The 12,026-nt window shown below is 37.0% G+C and overlaps 1 protein-coding gene and 1 long non-coding RNA gene across 2 annotated transcripts; one reads left to right on the top strand and one right to left on the bottom strand.

Moving 5' to 3' along the window:
• The first annotated feature begins 419 nt into the window (after positions 1 to 419).
• LOC140955467 (uncharacterized) lies at positions 420 to 1,256 on the top strand. Its single transcript, XR_012169548.1, has 3 exons — positions 420 to 558; positions 802 to 882; positions 1,020 to 1,256. It is a non-coding gene; the product is annotated as an uncharacterized lncRNA (long non-coding RNA).
• A 1,790-nt stretch (positions 1,257 to 3,046) lies between these two features.
• On the bottom strand, positions 3,047 to 11,526 carry LOC118063588 (probable LRR receptor-like serine/threonine-protein kinase At1g53430). The gene is made up of 24 exons (XM_035077662.2): positions 10,863 to 11,526; positions 9,511 to 9,697; positions 9,155 to 9,226; positions 8,581 to 8,652; positions 8,407 to 8,478; positions 8,255 to 8,326; positions 8,037 to 8,108; positions 7,875 to 7,946; positions 7,728 to 7,799; positions 7,538 to 7,609; positions 7,386 to 7,457; positions 6,752 to 6,823; positions 6,582 to 6,647; positions 6,415 to 6,474; positions 6,295 to 6,333; positions 6,166 to 6,215; positions 5,688 to 6,055; positions 5,327 to 5,525; positions 5,109 to 5,249; positions 4,901 to 5,019; positions 4,581 to 4,791; positions 4,252 to 4,489; positions 3,818 to 3,968; positions 3,047 to 3,705 (listed from the first exon to the last, which is right to left on the bottom strand). Exons 1-24 carry the CDS (start codon positions 10,993 to 10,995, stop codon positions 3,280 to 3,282), a joined length of 3,108 nt encoding a protein of 1,035 aa, XP_034933553.1. The 5' UTR covers positions 10,996 to 11,526; the 3' UTR covers positions 3,047 to 3,279.
• Between the last annotated feature and the right edge of the window lie 500 nt (positions 11,527 to 12,026).

Below are 12,026 nucleotides of genomic sequence, written 5' to 3'. Positions count from 1 at the left end.
CATGCTAAAATCTTTTTTTTTTTTTTTTTATGAAGTTACAATATGATTTTTATTTTTTATTTTTTTTAGAGAGACTTGGCCGTATGCATAAAAAAAAATATTTTTTATTTTTTTAATGTCTTGACAAAAACCAGGTATTTTAATACCGTATTTATATCTAATTTACAGTACAAAAATACAAATTGATGTTAATTAAAATGCAGTAGAGAAATTGGGGCTGGACCCCGCAGGCCTGGCTAGGTCACTGAACCAAACCAGTGACCCGGATAAACAACCTAAAGCACGCGTGAATTTCTTCACGCGTGCATAGACTGTGCGAAGGTAATTAAATTACCTTCGCACAGTAACATGCATTTTATTTTTGCAGAGTTGGAGAATGGAAGAGAAACAGACCTGGTTTTGAAGAAAGGAAGCTGATGGTGATGCTGGCCTCTTCTGCTGGTTCCCTGGTTCTGAAGAGAGTGAAGCCGGTGGTGATGGTGGCTTCCTCTGGTATTTCCTTCGTTCTGGAGACTGGTTTTGGAGAAAAGGAGGCCGATGGTTGTGCTGCTCTGCTGGGTTGTTCTCCTTTCTCTGCTTCCTTCTCTTTAGTTTCTTACGCTCTTCCTTGCGTTCCCCATTGTTTTCTCTTCCTTGCGTTCCCCTCTCCCTCTGTTTTTTCTTTCCTCTCTCGTTGCTTTTCCTTCTCTGTTCTGCTCTCTTCCTCCTCTCTGTCTCGCCTCGTTCTCCTATTTTATTTTCCTGTTTTCTTTATGTCCCCGCTCTCCCTTACTCTTCTTCTTTCTCCTTTCTGCTGTGCAGTGCTGGAGCGGCTCTGATGGAGAATGGCAGTGGCTGCTGGACGAAGAAGATGATGACCTGAAAATGGCGTGGGCAGTGCTGGTGCGGCTCTCTTCTTTCTGCCCCTTTTTTTTTGTTCGTCTCCCTCTGTCGGTTTTCTTTCGTCTCTTCACTGTGCTCTCCCTTTGTCTCCTTCTTTTTCTCTCCCTGGTTTCAGTCTTCTTCTCCTGCTTTTATAGGCCAGATACAGCCTTGTGTTGGTAACGGCCGCTTGTAATCTGCATGTAGAGGGATCACAGCCTTCAAGCATGCTCCCTAACGGACGCCATGCTGCAGAAAATGCCTCAGCCTTTACTGCTGAAAAACGGCTGCATGGAAGAGATAATGAATGGTGTCCACGAAACAGCGCCGTTTCAAAATTCAATTAGATACTTCTGATTTGGTCATTGAATTTTTTTGCAATTTTGTAATCAACCCCCCGGAAATATTATAATTGGATCCCTCCATTTTAGTGCCCTTTTCAGTTTGGTCCTTGGGTTCTGATTGTTTCAATTAAATCCCTAATTGACCACCAAACTTCAATAATTATGCAATTAAACCCCTGATTTGAACAAATCAACTCTTAAAAATTATAATTGGACCCCATAACTTTAATTTCTTTCAATAAAAGCCTAAATTGACTTAAAAATCAATTTATCTTACAATCCAACCCTCCATAAATTCAATTAAACCTTAGATAAAATTTAATTAAGTCCATAAACATCTGATTTTGGACTTTTCTTTCTTAACTTGAATTTTCTTTGTCAAGAGGGCTCTCATCAGTCAAAAAATATACTGTCAAATTTCAATCTTTTACATTTTTAAACCTCCTCAACCAATTTTGGCCTTTCTTGGTATTCCAGCATCCTTTTCTCGCTCCTATTATTTTTTGGATTTCTTCCGAATATTTTTTTTTATATATATTTTTTTGTATTTTCTCATTTTGTTTTGTGGAAACCCAAAAAATGGGTAACAAAAGTGTCCATAATAAGTTCTAAAAGCATTTTTATGAATATCCTACTTCCTAATCATCAATTGGTGATACCTCGATTGTAAATCAGAAACACTGAGCTCCTTGTAACTAATAAAAAAGTTCATCAATGCGAGGGTGTGGGTATCTATTCTTAATGGTGACCTTCTCTAACTGTCTATAGTCTATACACATCCTCATCAAATCATCCTTCTTCCTTATAAACAAAATAGGTGCTCCCCATGTAAACATACTCGGATGAATAAACCCTTTATCCAACAAATCTTAAATCTACTCCTTTAACTCTTTTAATTCCACTAATGTTATCCTATACAATGCCATCAAAGTTAGTTTTGTACTATAAACTAGATCAATACATAATTCTATCTCCCTACTAGGAGGTAGTCCAGGTAAGTCATTAGGTAAAACATCAATGAATTTCTTAACTATCGATACTTGTTTCATCTTCAAAACCTCCATGTTCGTATCCTGCACATAAGCCAAAAAACCTTGTATACCCTTTTGTACCATCTTTCTCGTGATGGCTGAGAGAATACGCGAGGAAGATGATAACCCATCTCCATGAAAAACAAACTCTGTCTCCTCATCAAGTTTGAAAACCATTGTTTTACTCCAGAAATCAATTATGGCAAGGAACCTTGACAACCAATCTATATCTAGTTTCACATTAAAACCTATTATTTCTAAAATCACCTAAAAGCTTTCTACCTTGAACCTTAACCTTATAATCAATATAAACATATTCCTCAAACAAAACCTCATTTGAAGGGGTAGCCACACACGAAAGTCTCTCTAACAAATTGGGTTGTTTACTAAATTTCAAAGTAAAATATGATGAAATGAAAGAATAAGTGGCTCTCGTGTCAAACAAAACTTTAGCTTTAAAAAAACATATAAAAAGTGTACCTGAGTCAACAATATTGGACGCCTAGGCATCTTGCTGAGTAAGGGCAAAAACCCACGCCTGTCTTTGAAACACAGAATAACTAAGTCTAAGCAGGAGATGCAGTTGATGCAAATGCATCGGGTGTGGACAAATGTTTGTTTGAAAAATCCCTTAATAAGTGATTAGTCTATCAGCAACTGAACAGACTTGTGTCTGCCTATATCAAACCATACCATAATGCTATATTTCCCATCGATTGCCGTGCTTTCTGCTAGAAATACCCCACCTTCTCAATATGTAATGGAAGACAAGTTTTTGTTCAAATGCACTTTAGGATCATGAACAAGTGCTTCTAGACAAAAACCAATCTGCAGATTTGGATAAATGGTGACATACACTGCTGACAATGCCAATTCGAAAGACCAAGCTCTCCAATGTTGTTTATTTCTTAACAAAAGAATCAACATATACCAAAACAAATCATTTAAAATGTATTTCTTGATTACTCTACAATCTTATTTGCAAACTCAGAACACTACCAGACCAAAAGAAAAGGAGGGACTATTTCATCAATTTCCGTTGATCAATCTAAGTTGACGTCGTAAAGATCCTTAAGAAGCTTGCTCGATGAGGAATCTATGATCTCATCCTTACTTTCGATAGAAAATTCAGAATCGATCCACGGTCCATCCATTGATATGCTCTTCTGTATCTGACTGCTTTCAGATCCATTTGAGACGTGTGTTTGGCTATCATGTGAGAGAAGCTCAAAGGCTTTGAACCTTGCATCCGGGTTCATGGTACTGCGCTTGACTATCGGAGCTTGGACTGGAATTTTTCCCTCAAGCATCTTCACTGCAGAAGACATTGATGGCCTCAAAGTGGGAGATGGGTTGGTGCACAAGAGAGCCAAGTTAAGCATCCTCAATGCCTCTATTTTTGAGTAGTTTGAACCAAGGCTTGGATCCACAAGCTCTAGAAGGTTTCCTTGCTCTTGCAGGACATAGGCCTACAATTATCAGTAGCATGCATTTTCCATCAGTCTACAATCATGCTCATTGGTGGTCAGTGTAAATGTAAAATGTGTAGACAGAATTCTGAAAGGAAATGATAAAAGTTACCCAATCAAGAAGATAAACAAACTCCTCTTTCGGTCTGTAATTCGTGTTGCTCTTCCCACTGACAATTTCTAAAACAACAACCCCAAAGCTGTAAACATCTGCTTTATCTGTCAAGTAACCCCTCATAGCATATTCTGGAGCCATATAACCTCTGAAGAAAAAATTAGAAAGAACCAGGAGAGTAAGTATTGGCCATGAGCTTGTGGAATAAATTTATATGTTCTTTCCCTTGTATAATCAATCATATACAAGGCGATAATCATTTGTGCTGCTGTTATTAGATGCCATCAAATAATATGTCTGCGTTTTACAATATTTCCATTTGATATCCATACTGTTCAAAGTATCATTACCAAAAAAGATTAAAATATATTTATCCCTTTACCACAAGCAAGGAAATTAAATTGAAAGAACAAGGGGGAGAAAGAACTCACATTGTCCCAGCAATCCGCGTGCTAATATGAGTGTTTTCTTCTTCGTCAAGCTTAGCTAAGCCAAAGTCAGATATCTTGGCATTTAGATCCTTATCAAGCAGGACATTAGTTGCCTTTATGTCTCTGTGAACAATCTTCAGCCTTGACTCTTCATGAAGATAAGCTAATCCCTTTGCAATACCCAGCAATATTTTCTTTCTTGTTTGCCAGTCCAGTTTAATCTGGTGTTCATCACGACCTGATAGAGATGAGACAGAGGAACAGGAAAGCAATTTAATCTCTCATTCTCATTCTATAGACTATGTATAAGGAGTTGTTAAAGCATTTACCAAAAAGAGCCCGAGCAAGGCTATTATTTTCCAAGTATTCATATACTAACAACAACTGATTTCCTTCAATGCAACAGCCATAAAGCTTCACGAGATGGGGATGCTGCAAGGCAGATATCATGCCTATCTCATTCACAAATTCACGATTTCCTTGTTTCGATTTGGCCGATAACTGCTTTACAGCAATTACAGAACCATCTGACAACATACCCTGGAATAAAATAGACTGAGCTTTTGCATGTGTGATAGATTTTATACAAGAAGAACACTTTGTCAGCACATAACCTAACTAAATAGTAAACTGGAAAATTCATAAATACCTTGTAAACTGGACCAAATCCTCCTTCTCCTATCTTATTTGCAGGGTCAAAATTATTGGTCGCATGTTTAATTTGCCTTAGGCTGAAATAACCAGTTTGGAGATCTAGAGCACGGAGTTCTGTGATGAGCAGAATCTCAAAATCAGCAAAAGTTTACAGCATGCACACAATCAAATAAGACACATTCTTCTTGTGCCATTAATCTTACCTTTATCTTCAAGGTCCTTCCCTCCCAAGTAACCTTTCTTCCGGAGGACCAGCAAAACCAATGCCGCAAGCACACATGAAGCAGCTACAATGCCAATAATAGCTCCAACTGATAATCCGCCACCATTATCCACCTTAAAGTCTACAAGGAGAGAAACAAATTAAATAAAAAGACCGTTGATGGAAACGAAAAATCCTCTTGATTTCGTCAAGACTTACTTGGAGTCACTGTAATGGCAGATATGAGAGGTCCGTAGACACCCCTGTCAGGAACAGCAGTAGTACCTTTGCCTGACCAGTATAAGTGTATCTCCAGTGTGCTTCCATTAACAATTATACCATCATATACCATAGTGATGCCAATACCAACACCTCCAGCTTCCTCCATAATATTGAAATTTGTCTCAACTACCTTCCCCTGCAGGAAGAAGTTCCGAGCATGACTCTTGCACGTTTTCTATGGAAACTTGAAAAGGATCCATAACACATGGTAGGTCTCATGAGGTTATTTAGAAATACAATCGTAGATAAAAAGAAAAATCCCAAGTAAATGCGCTAATTTGAAAATCATTTTACTCACTTGAATTGATATATCAAATATCCGCCTCCCAAGGCTGCTAAAAGTCTGATTATTGGAATACATAATTTCAGCAAAGTGGAGCTGCACTTTGTAACTGCCCGACAGCATGCACAGGCCATAGTACTTGAGTGATTGAGGGGCAAGGCGAGCAGTTTGGTAAAAACCTTCACCGGTCACATTCAGACCATAAGAATTTGTTGCTTTGTAAGCGCCGTCATCAGTGCCAATATAAGTCCCTGTACTGCTATAACCCCATTTTTCTAATATAGATGCAAAATCAGCTGCCCCCCCTGCAGTTGTGTCGTCTTCATATTCATTATCACCAACAGTCTCCCTGCTCCCTCCACAGTTTATGAACAAGGAATGGTCTGTAGAACGAAGGATCAATATCATAAGCTGCCTTCCCTAGGACAAAAAGTACTGTATTTATGTAATTACACCTTCATCAAACACCAGAGTACTGTTTTTACACACTTACATTGAGGTTTTCTTGTGCAAACAAGGTCCTTGTTCAAGCACCAAGAAATCCTGTAGAGAAGAATGAGGGTTGTCGATAAGTCAAATTTCTAGATTTCTTAAAAGGCATCTTAGTGAAGGAGGAACTTACTTGTTACTCCCAGTTGACACATGACTAGCAACCAAGTTCCTATACAATTTCAAAATAGAAGTTAGCAATCAACTTGAGACAATGGAGAAGAAACAAGTAACGGGAAAAAATAATGCCTACACTGGTAGCTGTTGACAACTTTGCTCAGCTGATCCAGTAAAATTGTTGTAAGATAAATCCCTGAAATAAAATTTCATGGCAGGGGTAATATAGTTGTTGATTGAGGAGAACAAAGATTGGTGTATTTCATGTATAAAGAATCATGTGTAGCTTCACAATAGACTCACAAGTCTTTCCTGCTTCCCAGTATCCAAGCAGGCACATCTCCGGTTAGTAAGTTGTTATTCAGAAACCTACACATTAATAAACAGGTCACGAACCAGCAAGCTGTCACTATGAGAAATATATTAGAAACGATGATCCTGTGCTTTCAGAAAGCATGCGTTTATTGACTTACATGAACTTTATATCTGTCAAACTCTCTAATGGGCCAGGAATCTGGCCTGTCAACTTGTTAAAGCTCAGATCTCTGCAATGAAATGTATACAAATTAATGAAAGCACGTGAAAGAAGCACTAGATAAAATTAGCTCTGGGCAATACTAACACACTGCAATCTAATTCAAAACATGAGCCCCCACCATCATGATTTTGAATCATGCAGACTATATACAGGTCTAGCTCATGCTCACAGAGAGCATATACAGCAGAATTTCTACTCCTTCCAAATGTTAAGATATCTTTCACATATTTTATTACGTTGTTATAATGTAGAACATCACCAATAGCATCTCATATGACATATCAAGATTGGTTTGAAAACATCCCGACCTTACTCAATGAGAATCTAAAATAAGGAAAAATGAAATGCAAAACTGTCGGTTTTAAAAGAGGAAAAGGCTGGAGCTTCATTGTTAGCTACTTAAAAGTTGAGAAAGATCCTTGTTCAACCAGAATAACTAAGGAATCAACTTATTGCTTTACCTTTACTGATTCACTTTGCTTTATCTTACTTTAAATGAAACCAAATGATAGAGTAAAGTGATGTCAATCACATTACACATCTTGTCATTTTGAATCAGAGTAACTTACAGAGTATCTAGGACTGCCATATTTCCAAGGTATTCTGGGATTGAACCAGTCATTGAGCAATTTCTCAGAATCCTGAGTAAAAAATAATATGTAATCAATTACTGATGTAATATTGCTGTAACAATATATTTGATCAGTCTCATTCAACTCACAGTTTTTTCATATTTGTCATATCTTTCAGATTAGGGAAAGTTGAACTGGATCCTTTCAAATCCGATATTCTCCTGAAAAATCAATACAACAGAAAAAATCAGTTTTCTCAAATACAGACTTACCGAAAAGCAACGAGGCAAAATTCTTTGAACCGAGTGTGAATCTACAAGTTAGGGAACTTAAGCTCACAAAGTTGTTAATTTTTTTAACAGTGAAATGGTAGAGGGAATAGGACCCTCCATGGATGTTCCTTGCAAATCCCTGCAAGAGAAATATACCATTCAGCTTGTGCTCGAGGACACATTAGCAGATAAATGGAACAAAGTAAATACTCACAATGTCGTAATGTTGGTCCAGTTCCCAATAAAGTCAGGTATCTTCCCTGACAGTTCACTTCCATCTATCCTACTGCAGGAGCATATGAAACAGATGAATATTTAAGCTCAGCACAGTAATTACTATATAAGAAAAAAAATTGTGACCCGCATCATCACTTACAAATCATTTAAATTCTTTAAATTGCCAAATGTGTCTGGTATTGTTCCTGAAAAATTGTTTGCGGAGAGAAGACTGCAGGGGTAAATAATACAAAGTTACAAATATTTTTTTCTGAGTGAGCATCAAATACTGGTATCATACATAAAAAGACTTAGATTGAATATCATGAAGTAGATACATAAATAAACTCAGATAGAAGATGAAGGCATCTGTCTTACAGTCTCTCCAAGCTTTTCAAATTTCCAAGGTCTGGATGAAGAGACCCTCCTAGTAGATTATCTTCCAGGACCCTGCAAGACGCAATACCTATTTTATTGCAACTCAGAATTTCATTTACTGGACAAGTTGAGAGCTTTGTTTTGAGACTTACAGGGACTTCAGAGTCGCAAAGCTGCCAATTTCCCTAGGAATTGAACCGGAGAGGCGGTTTGCCAGAAGAGATCTAAGGTATAGAAGAAAAAATAGTGAACAGGTTATTTTTTTCTTGAATGGCCATATCACAATTGAAAACTCCATGGAAATACAAGTGAACAAACAAACTTACAAACTCTGAAGGTTTGGGAGCTCAGCTAGACTTCCTGGGATTGATCCATTTAAGTAGTTGCGAGAGAGATCACTGTACAATGCAGGATGCTTCATTTCAGTCATTCTAAAATTCAAATCGTCATAGAGTAAAAAGAATGGTAATATTCTACATTGCACATTGCAGCTGTAACAAAATCTTGCTAAGACGATAACAATAAAGGGGAAAAAAAACTACTAAAATGCGAGTGAACAAGGCTGTCTGTGTTTGAGAAAAGAGGCATTGAAACTTGGAAATTATTTCACACGTAAGTGTATATCAAACTGAGAGAATGTGGATGGGCTATTTGGCAACTAAACCATGCTAGAGAACCAAAAAGAACAAGAAAAAACAGGACAGGAGTCTATCAACTACGACACTGTAACCCTGGAGAATTTGAAACTTGCATATTGATAGCCCATTGAAGGAGAAAGCTAATCACTGAGATCATAAGCAAACTAATTAAAATCATCGATAAATCCAGATAGAAAATAATCTCCGCTGTCCACTAAAAAACTTAACTAACAAGAAATATATATACGCAAATGCCACTCACATTTCGCGCAGTTGGGTAAGATTTCGAAATTCCACTGGTAGAACTCCAGTCAGATTAAAACCCTTCAGCTTGCTGTCAGAAGAAGAGAGAAAAAAAAGATGATTATAAAGAGGAAGAGGTAAGAGGTGATAAGTCTTCGTACAACACCTAGACTCTGCGGTCGTTACCATAAGCTGAGGTTTAGGAATTGATACAGTGTTCATATAAAATTGGACCAGTACCAAATCCAAGAGAGAGTGTTTGCTACAAATATATTCTTCTAATTATCAAAGCATTGCTTGAGACGAGTCTAATCTCTATCTGAGTGGTTATTATGTCTGAAGAAAAAGGAGGGATATAAGGAAACAAGTGCATACAAGCTGATGACATGACAGACGGTGTTATTTTCAAATGTACAGTCACATGTAACATTGCTTTGAATTCTGTCATTTTTGGGGGGATCGCTGATGTACAGCTTCCACTGGGCGCTGCTGCAGGAAGTTCGATCGATTGTCGTCCAATTCTTGTTTTTCAGTTTGTTGGATATTGTTTGAAGGATTTGCACTGTTGCATCAGATAGTAACAGCACATGTTAAGCAACACCAAGAACAAATGCTTACAATAATGTGAGAATTTACCAGTAAAACAAATCATAATTTCACGTCGATCAGCATAACTGTTCATGGGTGAGATAGACCTGCACAGATTTACTTTACTAGACCCTTCCTTTTTGGGATATATCACATGAACATGGTCGAAACTCTCGATTTTCACCCAATATTCCGCACATATTTTAGAGCCATTTCTTTTTCATGTGCCTCCCAGAGCTTTCCTCTGCAAATCTTGCTCAAGGATAGTGATAGGTAACTCCTTGATCACATTACACAAGAGAAAATAGGACCACCCAGTTGTTCTAGTAAAAATACTTTGCACATTTGGAAAACCTAGCATAAATAAATTTAGCTAACAATACAAATATGCCAGGGAGGCAGGAACCTTCCACCATAAATGAAAGCCTCCACCATAAATGAAAGCCGTGTTGAACAGATGCAACTTTCAAGCAACAGTTGCTCCTTGAAACGAAGAGCATACCAAAAATATGTCACATTGAAGAAACGAAAAATATATTTTTTTTTTTAATAATACCACCTTTTCAATAATTTCTTGTACTTTATTTTAACAAATATGCCAGGGAAGCAGGAACCTTCCACCATAAATGAAAGCCGTGTTGAACAGATGCAACTTTCAAGCAACAGTTGCTACTTGAAACGATGAACATACAAAAAATATGTCACATTGAAGAAACGAAAAAATATATTTTTTTAATAATATCACCTTCTCACTTCTTGAATTGTATAAGCATCGTTTTATATTTTATCAAAAATAATTTTTTATGACCAGAAACCGAATTCCTCTTCTTTTCCTATTATTGCCCAATTCATGCAATATGTTTTCCCGATTAATCTTAAAAAATAAATAAAACACAATTTTTTTTTGACAAGAAGAGATAAAAAAAAAAAGTTATTAAAGAGAAATGAAAAATCTGAAAGTCAAAACAACAGTTTCCTCCAACGAACAAGACAAGAGCATGTCTGTCAACTAATGTTAAGAACAAGAACACTTGGCCAATACACGAAGAAAACCCAGAAAGAAAAAACCATTTATTCTGCCAAATATTTTGAGTTGTTGACAAAAACAAAATGGAGATTGTTGAAATATGACCATTTACCTTCATCTTGTGGCAAGAGTGGAGTCACCCCTTGGGCATGAGATCTAAAGTTGTCCACAACAAAGCAATTCAATACCACAAAACCGAAAACAAAAACAGAGGCAGTCTTTGACAGTGATTGAACAAACGCCATGTTTTAAGCATGCAGAACACAGCTACTCTGTCTCTAATTGTGGGGTAATTAATATCTCCAATCACTCTTTCTCTAATTGTGGGGTAATTAATATCTCCAAAAAAATAATCAAAGAACACGAAAAAGAGCAGTAGTTCAGGGACAGAAACAATGTTTTTCGTTTGTTTTTTCAGAGAGGGAAGAAAGAGAGTAGAGTGGTTGGAGGGAAAGATAATGTAGGAGGGGTTTTAAAGACAACGAGTTACTCGGGTTTTATTTTTTATTTTTCATTTTGCATTGCGTCCTTTTCTTGAAAAAATGCTGTCGTCGTAATGTAATATTGAGAAAGGGTCAACAAAGCTCTAAAAGCAAAACCCAGAGAAAAAAAAAATACACAAAGAAATGGAAACCACTGGTTGTAAAAGTAAAACACAAGACCAACCCAATGAGGGTCGTCGCAGAAAGGGAGGATGGTGAAAGATAGGAGGGGAAGTTGTGAGTGCCACTAGGAAAAATCAAAGAGAGTGAATTGATCAAGAAAGGACCAAAAGGCTGGCATGATTTCGTGTTCTTTGTATCATTGTCTAGAATCAGCTAAGCCGCCTGCCAAGGACGATTTGTCCTGGCAACCAGGTTGTTGGTTTTCTTTCAAACAGGAAAGGAGCAAACTGGGTGCCCCCGAAGTCAACATTTGTGGGTTGTTCTTAATAAAAAGTCAACTTTCACGTGCAAACTACATCCAAATAGTGAGAAACTCGGCCTGAGGACACCCTGAAGATGGAGGAATGAGTAATTAACAAATTTATTTTGTATTATATATCAAAATAATTTTTTTAAAAAAAATTTAGAAGCGCACACCAGTCAGCCGCGATCCTAAACATGCACTGAGATGATTTGAAAATAGATTTAGTTTTAGTTGATTTGTAAATTCAGGGGATGATATATTTATTATCAAATTAAAAAAAAAATTATTAAATCTGAATCATTTGATTTAATTAAAAATTTAATGTCATCAGTCGTGATTGATGTAAAATATTATATATTGAACGGAT

The sequence above is a fragment of the Populus alba genome, chromosome 1 (genome assembly GCF_005239225.2).
Source record: "Populus alba chromosome 1, ASM523922v2, whole genome shotgun sequence".
NCBI lineage: Eukaryota > Viridiplantae > Streptophyta > Magnoliopsida > Malpighiales > Salicaceae > Populus > Populus alba.
This window is presented reverse-complemented; position numbering and strand designations above follow the sequence as displayed.